Genomic DNA, 17,794 nt, shown 5'->3' on the forward strand with positions numbered 1-17,794 from the left:
TTAAGTAATTTTTGGTTTGTAAAATATCACACTGAAATACAGGTCAAGTTCGAATTCAAAGTTGGCAGGTCAAAGGTCACAGGTCATAATATATGCAAATTTGTTTCCATGCAATAACTTGAAAAATATTGGGCAGATTTAAGTAATTTGGAGTATAGGTAGAGCACACTAAAACAGGTCAATTTCTAAATTCAGAGTTTGCAGGTCAGAGGTCTGAGGCCAGAGGTCACAGTCCTATATATGCAAATTGATCAACATTTTTGATGAACTTTTTCACACCAAAGAACTAAGAAATGCTTACTAATCACATTAACTTGGGCATCCGTGTCCTATGGACACAGCACAGCTTTTCTAGTTAATTTTTCATTTTAGTGCAGTGATTTACCATTTGGGACAGATAGGGGAGTTGAAAACTTCCAGTACTGTATATAAAGTTCCTGTTCTGGGTATGTTCACTCTCTCCAGGATTGATGCATCAGATAGCAATTCTTGCCTGGCAAGGTGGGTCAACGATGAACACATCCGTCCAAATAGCATCATGAAAAAGGTCACATTTGATGATAGCTTCCCCCATCTGTGCCTGTTTGCTTTGGTGGACCTTAAAGAAGGTGTTGAACTGACATACGACTATGGAGTAGAGAATTTACCGTGGCGACAGGTAAGTGAATATATATGTTTTTGTTGCTTATTCTAGTGTATGCACTTGTTAAAAGGTGGACCTTAAATGTGAAAAACTTGCTTATAAAGTAACCTAACATTAGTAGACCTTTGACATTCAAGGTAATTCCATTGTAAAAGAAAAAAAAACCCTGCTGAACTTACGTAATACAGGTGGTCCTTACAGTGTGTAAATGACTAAACTTAGCTATAAAAAAAGGATCTCACTTTGATAGACAGGTCCACATTTCAGAATAAACCCTCAGAAAACGTCCTTTAGGAATATTCTGTTAAGTGGTAATTTATCAATTGTTTCAAAAAATTCCAGGGTGCTTAATGAAAAAAAAAATTGTTTGCAAACTTGATTCTCAAGTCTTCCTCCCCAATTGTCCCCCCCCCCCCCCAAAAAAAAAAAACACAAAATGGCGACAATTTTCTGCATAAATAAAACAGTGGAGAATTAAAAAAGCGAGAGGAAGAGAAATAAGCAACTCAGCAATATAATGCCCTCAATCGTACAAGTATTTTAGGAGAGAAATAATAAATTTGACCAGTTGATATTTAAGAATATGACCGTCTTATTTGTGCAACTATGAAACTATCAAGACAATAATGAAATGTTTTATGCCTTTTCCCATGAATTGCAGTCCACTCTGGCCAAGGACACCCCAGTAAATAAAGGAAACAGCAGAAAAGATGCTCATGAAGAATCTGTGGTAAGTAATACCTGCAAAGGGTTTCTTTAGGGATCCTCAATAAATATGCTGATAGCTCAGCTATGATATGTCCTCGTTTGAATATGATAATAATTTCTGTGTCAAATTTGCAGTGTTATGTCCTCATACATTTATTGAAACAAGTTCATTGTTGTATTTGCAGTGTAATATTCTCACACATTTTTGCAAACAAGTTGTGTGTTCTTTAGTGTATCAGGGGGAGGGGCATGTCTATACCATTGCCAGCACACTGCACCAAAAGTGCAATGGAGAGAAAGAAAAAGAAGAGAAATTAGCATAGGGAGCAACGTAATGTCCTCATTCATAAATGTAAACAATTTCTGTGTAAAATTTGCAGTGTAATGTCCTCATACATTTATTGAAACAAGTTCAATGTTGCATTTTGCAGTGTAATATTCTCACTCATTTATTTCTCTCCGAAACTACTTTGTTCTTTAGTGTAAAGGGAGGGGGAGGGGGAGGGGGGGAGGGGGAGGGAGAAGGGGTATGTCTACACCCTTGCCAGCACACTGCACCAATAATGCAGTAGAGAGAAAGAAAAAGAAGAGAAAAGAAGAGAAATTAGCATAGGGAGCAATGTTGTGTCCTCGTTCATATATGTAAACAATTTCTGTGTCAAATTTGCAGACCTGTGTAATGTCCTCATACATCTATTGAAATAAGTTCAATGTTGCATTTGCAGTGTAATATTCTCACACATTTATGCAAACAAGTGCTGTGTTCTTTAGTGTATAGGGGAGGGGGAGGGGGTATGTCTACACCCTTGCCAGCACACTGCTTTCAAAAATGCAGGAGAGAGAAAGAAAAAGAAGAGAAAAGAAGAGAAATTAGCATAGGAAGCAATGTAATGTCCTCATTCATATGGCAATAAACAATTTCTGTGGAGTGTAATATCCTCATACATTTATTGAAACAAGTTCAATGTTGCATTTGCAGTGTAATAATCTCACATATTTATGCAAACAAGTGCTGTGTTCTGAAGTGTATCGCGGTGGGGGGGGGGGGGCGGGGGGGGGGGGGAGAGGAGGGGGAGAGGGGCATGTCTACACCATTGCCAGCACACTGCACCAAAAATGCAATAGAGAGAAAGAAAAAAGAAGAGATATTAGCATAGGAAGCAATATTACTTTGTTCTTTAGTCTATAAGGATGGGGGAGGGGGAGGGGGAGGTGTATGTCTACACCCTTGCCAGCACACTGCACCAAAAATGCAATAGAGAGAAAGAATAAGAAGAGAAAAGAAGAGAAATTAGCATAGGGAGCAATGTTGTATCCTCGTTCATATATGTAAACAATTTCTGTGGTAAATTTGCAGTGTAATGTCCTCATACATTTATTGAAACAAGGTCAATGTTGCATTTGCAGTGTAATATCTTCACACATTCATGCAAACAAGCGCTGTGTCCTTTATTGTATATGTGAGGGGTAGGGGGGTATGTCTACATATTTTCCAGCACACTGCACCAAAAATGCAGTAGAGAGAAAGAAAAAGAAGAGAAAAGAAGAGAAATTAGCCTAGGAAGCAATGTTGTGTCCTCATTCATATATATAAACAATTTCTGTGCAGTGTAATGTCCTCATACATTTATTGAAACAAGTTCATTGTTTTATTTGCAGTGTAATATTCTCACACATTTATTTCTCTCATAAACTACTTTGTTCTTTAGTGTATAAGGGAGGGGGGGGGGGGGAGGGGTATGTCTACACCCTTGCCAGCACACTGCACCAAAAATGCTGTAGAGAGAAAGAAAAAGAAGAGAAAAAGAAGAGAAATAGCACAGGAAGCAATGTAATGTCCTCATTCTTATATATAAACAATTTCTTCGATGAATTTGCTGTTGTAATGTCCTCATATAGTTCTATATTTCAATGATGAAATGTTTTATGTCTTTTTCTTATGAATTGCAGTCCACTCTGGCTAAGGAAACCCCAGTAAATGGAGGAAACAGCGGAAAAGATGCTCATGAAGATATGGAAGAATCTGTGGTAAATAATACCTGTAAAGGGTTTCTATAGGGATCCTCAATAAATATGCTGATAGCTCAGCTATGGTATGTCCTCGTTTGAATATGATAACAATTTCTGTGTCAAATTTGCAGTGTTATGTCCTCATACATTTATTGAAACAAGTTCATTGTTGTATTTGCAGTGTAATATTCTCACACATTTTTGCAAACAAGTTGTGTGTTCTTTAGTGTATCAGGGGGAGGGGCATGTCTACACCATTGCCAGCACACTGGACCAAAAATGCAATAGAGAGAAAGATAAAGAAGAGAAATTAGCATAGGAAGCAATGTAATGTCCTCATTCATGTAAACAATTTCTGTGTCAAATTTGCAGTGTAATGTCCTCATACATTTATTGAAACAAGTTCAATGTTGCATTTGCAGTGTAATATTCTCACTCATTTATTTCTCTCCGAAACTACTTTGTTCTTTAGTCTATAAGGATGGGGGAGGGGGAGGGGGAGGTGTATGTCTACACCCTTGCCAGCACACTGGCAGTGTAATGTCCTCATACATTTATTGAAACAAGTTCATTGTTGTATTTGCAGTGTAATATTCTCACACATTTATTTCTCTCATAAACTACTTTGTTCTTTAGTGTATAAGGGAGGGGGGGGGAGGGGTATGTCTACACCCTTGCCAGCACACTGCACCAAAAATGCTGTAGAGAGAAAGAAAAAGAAGAGAAAAAGAAGAGAAATAGCACAGGAAGCAATGTAATGTCCTCATTCTTATATATAAACAATTTCTTCGATGAATTTGCTGTTGTAATGTCCTCATATAGTTCTATATTTCAATGATGAAATGTTTTATGTCTTTTTCTTATGAATTGCAGTCCACTCTGGCTAAGGAAACCCCAGTAAATGGAGGAAACAGCGGAAAAGATGCTCATGAAGATATGGAAGAATCTGTGGTAAATAATACCTGTAAAGGGTTTCTATAGGGATCCTCAATAAATATGCTGATAGCTCAGCTATGGTATGTCCTCGTTTGAATATGATAACAATTTCTGTGTCAAATTTGCAGTGTTATGTCCTCATACATTTATTGAAACAAGTTCATTGTTGTATTTGCAGTGTAATATTCTCACACATTTTTGCAAACAAGTTGTGTGTTCTTTAATGTATCAGGGGGAGGGGCATGTCTACACCATTGCCAGCACACTGCACTAAAAGTGCAATAGAGAGAAAGAAAAAGAAGAGAAATTAGCATAGGAAGCAATGTAATGTCCTCATTCATATATATATACAATTTCTGTGCAGTGTAATGTCCTCATACATTTATTGAAACAAGTTCAATGTTGCATTTGCAGTGTAATATTCTCACACATTTATTTCTCTCCTAAACTACTTTGTTCTTTAGTGTATAAGGGAGGGGGGAGGTGTATGTCTACACCCTTGCCAGCACACTGCACCAATAATGCAGTAGAGAGAAAGCAAAAGAAGAGAAAAAGAAGAGAAATAGCACAGGAAGCAATGTAATGTCCTCATTCTTATATATAAACAATTTCTTGGATGAATTTGCTGTTGTGATGTCCTCATATAGTTCTATATTTCAATGATGAAATGTTTTATGTCTTTTTCTTATGAATTGCAGTCCACTCTGGCTAAGGAAACCCCAGTAAATGGAGGAAACAGTGGAAAAGATGCTCATGAAGATATGGAAGAATCTGTGGTAAGTAATACCTGCAAAGGGTTTCTATAGGGATCCTCAATAAATATGCTGATAGCTCAGCTATGGTATGTCCTCGTTTGAATATGATAACAATTTCTGTGTCAAATTTGCAGTGTTATGTCCTCATACATTTATTGAAACAAGTTCATTGTTGTATTTGCAGTGTAATATTCTCACACATTTTTGCAAACAAGTTGTGTGTTCTTTAGTGTATCAGGGGGAGGGGCATGTCTACACCATTGCCAGCACACTGGACCAAAAATGCAATAGAGAGAAAGACAAAGAAGAGAAATTAGCATAGGAAGCAATGTAATGTCCTCATTCATGTAAACAATTTCTGTGTCAAATTTGCAGTGTAATGTCCTCATACATTTATTGAAACAAGTTCAATGTTGCATTTGCAGTGTAATATTCTCACTCATTTATTTCTCTCCGAAACTACTTTGTTCTTTAGTCTATAAGGATGGGGGAGGGGGAGGGGGAGGTGTATGTCTACACCCTTGCCAGCACACTGCACCAAAAATGCAATAGAGAGAAAGAATAAGAAGAGAAAAGAAGAGAAATTAGCATAGGGAGCAATGTTGTGTCCTCGTTCATATATGTAAACAATTTCTGTGGTAAATTTGCAGTGTAATGTCCTCATACATTTATTGAAACAAGGTCAATGTTGCATTTGCAGTGTAATATCTTCACACATTTATGCAAACAAGCGCTGTGTCCTTTATTGTATATGTGAGGGGTAGGGGGGTATGTCTACATATTTTCCAGCACACTGCACCAAAATGCAGTAGAGAGAAAGAAAAAGAAGAGAAAAGAAGAGAAATAGCACAGGAAGCAATGTAATGTCCTCATTCTTATATATAAACAATTTCTTGGATGAATTTGCTGTTGTGATGTCCTCATATAGTTCTATATTTCAATGATGAAATGTTTTATGTCTTTTTCTTATGAATTGCAGTCCACTCTGGCTAAGGAAACCCCAGTAAATGGAGGAAACAGCGGAAAAGATGCTCATGAAGATATGGAAGAATCTGTGGTAAGTAATACCTGCAAAGGGTTTCTATAGGGATCCTCAATGAAAATGCTGATAGCTCAGCTATGGTATGTCCTCGTTTGAATATGATAACAATTTCTGTGTCAAATTTGCAGTGTTATGTCCTCATACATTTATTGAAACAAGTTCATTGTTGTATTTGCAGTGTAATATTCTCACACATTTTTGCAAACAAGTTGTGTGTTCTGTAGTGCATCAGGGGTAGGGGGATGTCTATACCATTGCCAGCACACTGCACCAAAAATGCAGTAGAGAGGAAGAAAAAGAAAAGAAAAGAAGAGAAATTAGCATAGGAAGCAATGTAATGTCCTCATTCATATATATAAACAATTTCTTCGATGAATTTGCTGGTTTAATGTCCTCATATAGTTCTGTATTTCATTGATGAAATGTTTCATGTCTTTTTCCCATGAATTGCAGTCCACTCTGGCTAAGGAAACCCCAGTAAATGGAGGAAACAGCGGAAAAGATGCTCATGAAGATATGGAAGAATCTGTGGTAAGTAATACCTGCAAAGGGTTTCTATAGGGATCCTCAATGAATATGCTGATAGCTCAGCTATGATATGTCCTCGTTTGAATATGATAACAATTTCTGTGTCAAATTTGCAGTGTTATGTCCTCATACATTTATTGGAACAAGTTCAATGTTGTATTTGCAGTGTGATATTCTCACGCATTTTTGCAAACAAGTTGTGTGTTCTGTCGTGATTCAGGGGGAGGGGGATGTCTACACCATTGCTAGCACACTGCACCAAAAATGCAGTAGAGAGTAAGACAAAGAAGAGAAATTAGCATAGGAAGCAATGTAGTGTCCTCATTCATATATGTAAACAATTTCTGTGTCAAATTTGCAGTGTAATGTCCTCATACATTTATTGCGACAAGTTCAATGTTGCATTTGCATCGTAATATTCTCACATATTTATTTCTCTCCTAAACAACTTTGTTCTTTCATGGATAGGAGGGGGAGGGGGAGGTGTATGTCTACACCCTTGCCAGCACACTGCACCAAAAATGCAATAGAGAGAAAGAAAAAGAAGAGAAAAGAAGAGAAATTAGTTTAGGAAGCAATGTACTGTCCTCATTCATATATGTAAACAATTTCTGTGTTGAATTTGCAGTGTAATGTCCTCATACATTTATTTCTCTCCTAAACTACTTTGTTCTTTAGTGTATAGGAGGGGGGAGGGGGAGGGGTATGTCTACACCCTTGCCAGCACACTGCACCAAAAGTGCAGTAGAGAGAAAGAAAAAGAAGAGAAACTAGCATAGGAAGCAATGTAGTGTCCTCATTCTTATATATAAACAATGTTTGGATGAATTTGCTGTTGTAATGTCCTCATATAGTTCTGTATTTCAATGATTAAATGTTTTATGTCTTTTTCTTATGAATTGCAGTCCACTCTGGCTAAGGAAACCCCAGTAAATGGAGGAAACAGTGGAAAAGATGCTCATGAAGATATGGAAGAATCTGTGGTAAGTAATACCTGCAAAGGGTTTCTATAGGGATCCTCAATAAATATGCTGATAGCTCAGCTATGGTATGTCCTCGTTTGAATATGATAACAATTTCTGTGTCAAATTTGCAGTGTTATGTCCTCATACATTTATTGAAACAAGTTCATTGTTGTATTTGCAGTGTAATATTCTCACACATTTTTGCAAACAAGTTGTGTGTTCTTTAGTGTATCAGGGGGAGGGGCATGTCTACACCATTGCCAGCACACTGGACCAAAAATGCAATAGAGAGAAAGACAAAGAAGAGAAATTAGCATAGGAAGCAATGTAATGTCCTCATTCATGTAAACAATTTCTGTGTCAAATTTGCAGTGTAATGTCCTCATACATTTATTGAAACAAGTTCAATGTTGCATTTGCAGTGTAATATTCTCACTCATTTATTTCTCTCCGAAACTACTTTGTTCTTTAGTCTATAAGGATGGGGGAGGGGGAGGGGGAGGTGTATGTCTACACCCTTGCCAGCACACTGCACCAAAAATGCAATAGAGAGAAAGAATAAGAAGAGAAAAGAAGAGAAATTAGCATAGGGAGCAATGTTGTGTCCTCGTTCATATATGTAAACAATTTCTGTGGTAAATTTGCAGTGTAATGTCCTCATACATTTATTGAAACAAGGTCAATGTTGCATTTGCAGTGTAATATCTTCACACATTTATGCAAACAAGCGCTGTGTCCTTTATTGTATATGTGAGGGGTAGGGGGGTATGTCTACATATTTTCCAGCACACTGCACCAAAATGCAGTAGAGAGAAAGAAAAAGAAGAGAAAAGAAGAGAAATAGCACAGGAAGCAATGTAATGTCCTCATTCTTATATATAAACAATTTCTTGGATGAATTTGCTGTTGTGATGTCCTCATATAGTTCTATATTTCAATGATGAAATGTTTTATGTCTTTTTCTTATGAATTGCAGTCCACTCTGGCTAAGGAAACCCCAGTAAATGGAGGAAACAGCGGAAAAGATGCTCATGAAGATATGGAAGAATCTGTGGTAAGTAATACCTGCAAAGGGTTTCTATAGGGATCCTCAATGAAAATGCTGATAGCTCAGCTATGGTATGTCCTCGTTTGAATATGATAACAATTTCTGTGTCAAATTTGCAGTGTTATGTCCTCATACATTTATTGAAACAAGTTCATTGTTGTATTTGCAGTGTAATATTCTCACACATTTTTGCAAACAAGTTGTGTGTTCTGTAGTGCATCAGGGGTAGGGGGATGTCTATACCATTGCCAGCACACTGCACCAAAAATGCAGTAGAGAGGAAGAAAAAGAAGAGAAAAGAAGAGAAATTAGCATAGGAAGCAATGTAATGTCCTCATTCATATATATAAACAATTTCTTCGATGAATTTGCTGGTTTAATGTCCTCATATAGTTCTGTATTTCATTGATGAAATGTTTCATGTCTTTTTCCCATGAATTGCAGTCCACTCTGGCTAAGGAAACCCCAGTAAATGGAGGAAACAGCGGAAAAGATGCTCATGAAGATATGGAAGAATCTGTGGTAAGTAATACCTGCAAAGGGTTTCTATAGGGATCCTCAATGAATATGCTGATAGCTCAGCTATGATATGTCCTCGTTTGAATATGATAACAATTTCTGTGTCAAATTTGCAGTGTTATGTCCTCATACATTTATTGGAACAAGTTCAATGTTGTATTTGCAGTGTGATATTCTCACGCATTTTTGCAAACAAGTTGTGTGTTCTGTCGTGATTCAGGGGGAGGGGGATGTCTACACCATTGCTAGCACACTGCACCAAAAATGCAGTAGAGAGTAAGACAAAGAAGAGAAATTAGCATAGGAAGCAATGTAGTGTCCTCATTCATATATGTAAACAATTTCTGTGTCAAATTTGCAGTGTAATGTCCTCATACATTTATTGCGACAAGTTCAATGTTGCATTTGCATCGTAATATTCTCACATATTTATTTCTCTCCTAAACAACTTTGTTCTTTCATGGATAGGAGGGGGAGGGGGAGGTGTATGTCTACACCCTTGCCAGCACACTGCACCAAAAATGCAATAGAGAGAAAGAAAAAGAAGAGAAAAGAAGAGAAATTAGTTTAGGAAGCAATGTACTGTCCTCATTCATATATGTAAACAATTTCTGTGTTAAATTTGCAGTGTAATGTCCTCATACATTTATTTCTCTCCTAAACTACTTTGTTCTTTAGTGTATAGGAGGGGGGAGGGGGAGGGGTATGTCTACACCCTTGCCAGCACACTGCACCAAAAGTGCAGTAGAGAGAAAGAAAAAGAAGAGAAACTAGCATAGGAAGCAATGTAGTGTCCTCATTCTTATATATAAACAATGTTTGGATGAATTTGCTGTTGTAATGTCCTCATATAGTTCTGTATTTCAATGATTAAATGTTTCATGTCTTTTTCCAATAAATTGCAGTCCACTCTGGCTAAGGAAACCCCAGTAAATGGAAGAAACAGCAAAAAAGATGCTCATGAAGATATGGAAGAATCTGTGGTAATTAATACCTGCAAAGTGTTTCTATAGGGATCCTCAATAAATATGCTGATAGCTCAGCTATGATATGTCCTCGTTTGAATATGATAACAATTTCTGTGTCAAATTTGCAGTGTTATGTCCTCATACATTTATTGGTACAAGTTCATTGTTGTATTTGCAGTGTAATATTCTCACACATTTTTGCAAACAAGTTGTGTGTTCTTTAATGTATCAGGGGGAGGGGCATGTCTACACCATTGCCAGCACACTGGACCAAAAATGCAATAGAGAGAAAGACAAAGAAGAGAAATTAGCATAGGAAGCAATGTAGTGTCCTCATTCATATATGTAAACAATTTCTGTGTCAAATTTGCAGTGTAATGTCCTCATACATTTATTGAAACAAGTTCATTGCTGTATTTGCAGTGTAATATTCTCACACATTTTTGCAAACAAGCCGTGTGTTCTGTAGTGCATCAGGGGAGGGGCATGTCTACACCCTTGCCAGCACACTGCTCCAAAAATGCAGTAGAGAGAAAGAAAAAAAAAGAGAAAAAAAAGAGAAATGAGCATAGCAAGCAATGTAATGTCCTCATTCACATATATAAACAATTTCTGTGTCAAATTTGCGGTGTAATGTCCTCATACATTTATTGAGACAAGTTCAATGTTTCATTTGCAGTGTAATATTCTCACACATTTATTTCTCTCCTAAACTACTTTGTTCTTTAGTGTATAGGGCAGGGGGAGGGGGAGGGGGAGGGGGAGGGGGAGGTGTATGTCTACACGCTTGCCAGCACACTGTACCAAAAATGCAGTAGAGAGAAAGAAAAAAAAAAAGAGAAAAGAAGAGAAATTAGCATAGCAAGCAATGTTATGTCCTCATTTATATATATAAACAGTTTCTGTGTCAAATTTGAAGTGTAATGTCGTCACACATTTATTGAAACAAGGTCAATGTTGCATTCGCAGTGTAATATTCTCACACATTTATTTCTCTCCTAAACTACTTTGTTCTTTAGTGTATAAGGGAGGGGGGAGGTGTATGTCTACACCCTTGCCAGCACACTGCACCAATAATGCAGTAGAGAGAAAGCAAAAGAAGAGAAACGAAGAGAAATTAGCATAGAGAGCAATGTTGTGTCCTCGTTCATGTATGTAAACAATTTCTGTGTTAAATTTGCAGTATATTGTCCTCATACATTTATTGGAGCAAGTTCAATGTTGCATTTGCAGTGTAATATTCTCACACATTTATTTCTCTCCTAAACTACTTTGTTCTTTAGTGTATTGGGAGGGGGGAGGGGGAGGTGTATGTCTACACCCTTGCCAGCACACTGCACCAAAAATGCAGTAGAGAGAAAGAAAAAGAAGAGAAAAGAAGAGAAATTAGCATAGCAAGCATTGTAATGTCCTCGTTTATATATGCAAACAATTTCTGTGTCAAATTTGCAGTATAATGTCCTCATACATTTATTGAAACAAGTTCAATGTTGCATTTGCAGTGTAATAATCTCACACATTTATGCAAACAAGTGCTGTGTTCTGAAGTGTATCGCGGTGGGGGTGGGGAGGGGGAGGGGGAGGGGCATGTCTACACCATAATTGCCAGCACACTGCACCAAAAATGCAATAGAGAGAAAGAAAAAGAAGAGAAATTAGCATAGGAAGCAATGTTATGTCCTCCTCATATATGTAAACAATTTTGTGTCAAATTTGCAGTGTAATGTCCTCTTACATTTATTGACACAAGTTCACCGTGCATTCGTGATGTAATATTCTCACACATTTATTTCTCTCCTGAACTACTTTGTTCTTTGGTGTATAGGGAGGGGGGAGGGGGAGGGGGAGGTGTATGTCTACACCCTTGCCAGCACACTGCACCACAATGCAGTAGAGAGAAAGAAAAAAGAAGAGAAAAGAAAAGAAATTAGCATAGGAAGCAATGTAATGTCCTCATTCATGTGTAGACAGTTATTGTGTCAAATGTGCAGTGTAATGTCCTCATACGTTTATTGAAACAAGTTCAATGTTGCATTTGCAGTGTAATATTCTCACACATTTATTTCTCTCCTAAAATACTTTGTTCTTTAGTGTATAGGAGGGGGGGGGGGGAAGGGTGTGTCTACACCCTTGCCAGCACACTGCACCAAAAATGAAGTAGAGAAAAAGAAAAAGAAAAGAAAAGAAGAGGAATTAGCATAGGAAGTAATGTAATGTCCTCATTCTTATATATAAACAATTTCTTTGATGAATTTGCTGTTGTGATGTCCTCATATAGTTCTATATTTCAATGATGAAATGTTTTATGTCTTTTTCTTATGAATTGCAGTCCACTCTGGCTAAGGAAACCCCAGTAAATGGAGGAAACAGCGGAAAAGATGCTCATGAAGATATGGAAGAATCTGTGGTAAGTAATACCTGCAAAGGGTTTCTATAGGGATCCTCAATGAATATGCTGATAGCTCAGCTATGATATGTCCTCGTTTGAATATGCAAACAATTTCTTTGTCAAATTTGCAGTGTTATGTCCTCGTACATTTATTGAAACAAGTTCATTGTTATATTTGCAGTGTAATATTCTCACACATTTTTGCAAACAAGTTGTGTGTTCTTTAGTGATTCAGGGGAGGGGTATGTCTACACCATTGCCAGCACACTGGACCAAAAATGCAATAGAGAAAAAGAAAAAGAAGAGAAATTAAGAGAAATTAGCATAGGAAGTAATGTAACGTCCTCATTCTTATATATAAACAATTTCTTTGATGAATTTGCTGTTGAAATATTTTATGTCTTTTTCCCATGTATTGCAGTCCACTCTGGCCAAGGAAACTCCAGTAAACGGAGGAAACAGCGAAAAAGATGCTCATGAAGATATGGAAGAATCTGTGGTAAGTAATACAGTCAAACCTTGTTATAAAGAGGACTGATCTAACAAACTCTTGTTATAACAAGGTATTTTTTCTGGTCCCAACTCTTTGTATTCTATTGTATTTTATGCCCTGATATAACAAAGTTTTGAGAGAAAGAAGTAATTTCTCTGGTCCCAAGCACCTTGTTATAACGATGTTCCACTGTACCTTCAAAGGGTTCCTATAGGGATCCTCAATAAATATGCTCAAATTGCTTACGTTGTAGTAGTGATACATGTATGTCCTCGTTTTAATATGTAAACAATTTCTGTGTCAAAATCCATCCATAGAGATGATGCAGAAAATACCAAAGTTTAGGTATGAAACATATTTAGGGTTGACCATAAGTATGTGGCATTGAAAGTAAATTGAGACTTCTCAGACTTTCATGACATTTCTTCTGTTCCCCAATGTTAATTAAACATGTAAATAATTTGTTTCCCTCCCTGTTTTCTTTTCATTAAAATTTACTTTTCCCAGGGTTTGGTTTCTTTCAATTGTTAGATAACTAAGTGTGGTCTATCAGTAGATTCTAGTTCCGTGGGGGGGGGGGGGGGGGGGGGGGGGGGGGGGGGGGGGGGAGGGGGTGCTGTAAAAGAAAGAAGCAAATATTTAAAGATTGATGTGTGTTGTGTCTGGTATCATGTCATAAAGTGACTTATAGAGATGACTCTTTATGGGGGGTATTAATAGAAATAGGTGATAATTATGAGGAGACATTCCTCAGCTATTTTCAGATCCAGCTTTGCTTGGCAAAATATTTCATTTTGATTATTGCATTTGCATTTACTTTGTGTTTTATTTGTTTCCATAGGAAGAAATAGATGATGATGATGATGATGCTGACCCAACATGGGTGAATCCAAGTGGAGTCAGCAGTGATGATTGTGATTCTGATGTCTTTCCATATCGCTTACCGCGTACATCCAGAGCAGCTCATCCATATGAGGCTAATACTAGTCAACCTGGCTTTACACATAGGTCAGAATCAGAAAACTATGCTGGAAATCAAGAGATGGACATACCGTGTACATCCAGAGCAGATCATCCATATGAGGCTAATACTAGTCAACCTGGCTTTACACATAGGTCAGAATCAGAAAACTATGCTGGAAATCAAGAGATGGACATACCTTGTACATCCAGAGCAGATCATCCATATGAGCCCAATACCAGTCAACCTGAATCAGAAAACCATGCTGGAAATCAAGAGATGGACATGGCAGAGAAACCTCAGGATATCAAGGTTCTAACAGCAAATAATGCAACTGGAAGGAAGTGGGACAAACGTCACTTTTGTGTCTTTTGTGAAAAAGACACACCAAAATTTGCCCGACACATTGAAATGCATCATTCCAATGAAATTGAAGTGAAAAGAATCATGGCACATCCAAAGAAGTCAAAGAATAGGCATAATTTACTTGAGATTTTGCGCAATAAGGGCAACCATTCTCATAATCTTCAAGTTCTAAGAGAAGGAAAGGGTCTGATCATTCCTTACAAACGACCAACATATGAAACAGCAGTGAAAGACTTCTTGCCTTGTACTCAGTGTTTTGGATGGTTCATTAGGAGTGACCTATGGAAACACAGAAAGAAGTGTGTTGGAAGCGAAATAAAGGAATCTGGAAGTTTTCAGTCTCAATGTTCCATGATGCTGCCAATGCCAAAAGAAGTGCCTGTAAGACTTCGGGATGAGGTCTTCCGTCGAATGACTCATGATGATGTTAGTTTGGCAGTGCGGCATGATGATTTAATCATAAAGCTAGGTGCACAACTTCTGTCAAAGTTCCAGGATTCAGAAAACCATTACAACTATGTTGGACAAAAGTTGAGGGAAATGGGTCGGCTACTCCTTCAAATGAGATCTATAAGACCAGGCATCAACTGCTTGTCTGAGACCATTGACCCACAGGTGTTTGATGATGTGGTCAGAGCTGTCAACAATATAGCAGGCTTGGATGAAAGCTCAGGGAAGTATAAGACACCTTCACTAGCGCTGAAAGTAGGACACTCACTCAAAAAGTGTGCCAGGATTCTTATGGCTGATGCACTGAAAAAAATGGACACAAGTCAGAAAGAAAAGGCTGAACAGTTTGGTGAACTGTGCTCCATTGAATGGGCTGAGAAAGTTTCAACAGGTGCCCTCAAGACTCTGTACGCAGCAAAGAGGAACAGACCAACAATAATTCCTTTGTCATCTGACATACAAAAGGTGCACAAGACCATCCAGGGCCAGGTGCAGGAGTCAATGGCACACATCACAGCAGGTTCTGTAAGCAGGGAAGATTTCTCCAAGTTGGGTCAAGCTATGCTTGCCCAGACTGTCCTGTTTAATAGGAAGCGTAGTGGAGAGGTGGAAAGGATGACAGTAGAAAACTACAAAAAACGTACTGGAGAAGTCAACAAAGACGTTCTACAGGGCCTCAACAAGCTTGAAAAGGAGCTTTGCAAGAAACTGTCAAGAGTTGAAATACCCGGAAAGAGAGGGAGAACAGTTCCTGTGGTTCTGACGAAGGGAATGAAAGAAGCACTTGATGTTTTGGCAGATGAAAACGTTAGGCAAGATGCTGGAGTCCTAGAGTCCAATATGTACCTGTTTGCACGCCCAGGTTGTACCACACCGTATAGGGGTTGTGATGCTGTGAGAAAGTGTGCTCAGTCGTCTGGAGCAGAACATCCAGAAAACATCACATCCACTCAGCTGAGGAAACATGTGGCGACCATGTCCCAGATATTATGTCTGAAGGACAATGAACTGGATGTACTCGCCACCTTTATGGGCCACAACATTCAAGTACATAGAGAATTTTATAGATTGCCCGAGAACACACTACAGGTAGCTAAGATCGCAAAAATACTGCTGCTAATGGAAAAGGGACAGATGAGCGAGTGTTCTGGGATGTCCTTGGACAGTATCAATGTCAATCTTAATGGTGAGTACAAGTATTCTTAAACATCTTTATTCCAAAACACTTTTCATTCTGATATACGAGTACAACATTAATCCACAGAGGCTTATTCATATATGCTGGAAGTATACATTCACCCGCATGTTCCTAGAGTTGTGGTAGTACAGCCCAGTGTAGTGAAAAAAATATCCTGGTTCATTCGATGAGGAAAAGGGAGGGGGAAGGTATCTAGAAACCCATGGAATGATTTTTGATCCAGTTTAGTTCTTTAGATCTATTGACAGTCACAGTAACACAGAGGTACAAATTTCAATGTCTGGGAGTATGACATCTTTTTAAGACATTGTACAGGAAATGATCACACCCACTTTTCGAAAGAGTGCTGAAAGGCAGTGTTTTAGTATTTTTCTTGTAAAATATGCATAGAAGAAAAACATACGTGAGAGAGAGAGGTGTGCCACTTTTGTTTCTCATTCCCACTCAGTTTCTTCGACTCTTTTTTCCTGTAGTAGCGTTGCAGCTCATCGCAGATATGTTGATTCAGTTGCATTTGTTGCTGAGACTTGTTGTTGTCTGTACTGGCTGATCTGACTCGGTTCAACATAGTCCATCAAGTCAAGACTCTCCTTGATCTTCCTGAAGAGTTCATACTTCTCACACCCTTGAACCAGAATGTAGAACGTCTCTTTGTCCTTCTTCGCCTTCTTTGAGAAAGATGTAACGCCCACCACTAATGTCACTTTGCTCCAACCTCTCGAGGGGTTTACTATTTCTTCTGAGGTGCTTTGGACCTCTCAAAGGCTTTCTCTTCCGTTTTCCAATCCCTCCCTGGGCAAGCGCACACCCTGACATCCAACACCTGACGTCCAAGGATATTCCCACTCTTGTTGTCTAGTGTGGAGACCAGCTGGATCTTTCTCCTGTTGAGCCCACCTACACATGATGTAAAACATTTGAAGGTGAAGAGGTACTTGGAGTACTCTGTGCCCACTTGAGGTGCGGTGTATAGGGCCACAAGGCTGTGACGTCCAGAGGAGAAATCTGTATAGTAGGCTGTTGAGGGATCATTTAACATAATTAGAATGACAGCTACTGAAAGTGCCACATACCGGAGAATTGTGCTTTAAGTAGGTCAACCTTTCTGAAGTCAACTGTCTTTCTAAAATTTGAAACATTGGACAAACCCCCTCTCCCAAGTCTCTCATCTCTCTATTTTCACTGCAGAGTCGTGTGAAGAAGACGATGCCCCTGATGGAGATGTTCAAGAAGATGACCAGTCAAGTAGACGTAAGTTTATTTAATGGGCAATTCCACGATAACACTGTGACACTTTTGATTAGATTTTCACTCAATAAATGTAAATAATAAACAAACAGTGAGACTTGAGAACAAAGTTTTATTGTGTATCTATGACTATCATCACAAGCAACTTTGAAAAGAAAAGAATGAATAAAACTTCACAGTGATAAATGAGTTATGAGCTATTAATTAGTACCATAACACCATGACGCAAAATGGACATGGATATTTGCGCACTTGATTTTCTGTCCAAACTCTGTGAAGTTAATGAACATTTTGAAAACATGGTAATGTTGAATGGGTGTATCAGAGACTCAATGACAATAACCAAGTAGAACCCAGTGAAAGAAAATTTTGATTGACAGTAGAATTGTGACTTAGATTATAACTAAGTGCACAGTAATACCGTGACTGTAACAACGTGACTTCAACAAAGTGTGTACAAACTGTATGTAAAATCTTATTGTCGTACTCACAACTCATATATTTTTCCCTGTAGGTAGTTAGAAGCAATCATTTACAGTGAATGTTTGACATAGCTGTGTAACACGT

At 38.1% G+C, this 17,794-nt stretch overlaps 1 protein-coding gene across 1 annotated transcript; it reads left to right on the forward strand.

The window, feature by feature from the left end:
- Window positions 1–14,685: 14,685 nt before the first annotated feature.
- Window positions 14,686–15,987, forward strand: LOC139713656 (uncharacterized). Its single transcript, XM_071625360.1, has one exon. It carries the CDS (start codon window positions 14,686–14,688, stop codon window positions 15,985–15,987), a length of 1,302 nt encoding a protein of 433 aa, XP_071481461.1.
- The last annotated feature ends 1,807 nt before the right edge of the window (window positions 15,988–17,794 follow it).

The sequence above is a fragment of the Diadema antillarum genome, unplaced genomic scaffold (assembly GCF_040938485.1).
Source record: "Diadema antillarum isolate AM-2024a unplaced genomic scaffold, OU_Dant_1.0 scf00000044, whole genome shotgun sequence".
Taxonomy (NCBI): domain Eukaryota; kingdom Metazoa; phylum Echinodermata; class Echinoidea; order Diadematoida; family Diadematidae; genus Diadema; species Diadema antillarum.

Coding starts and splice junctions, on each gene's coding strand:
- LOC139713656 (XM_071625360.1), top strand. CDS start 14,686: ATGCTGCCAATGCCAAAAGAAGTGCCTGTAAGACTTCGGGATGAGGTC.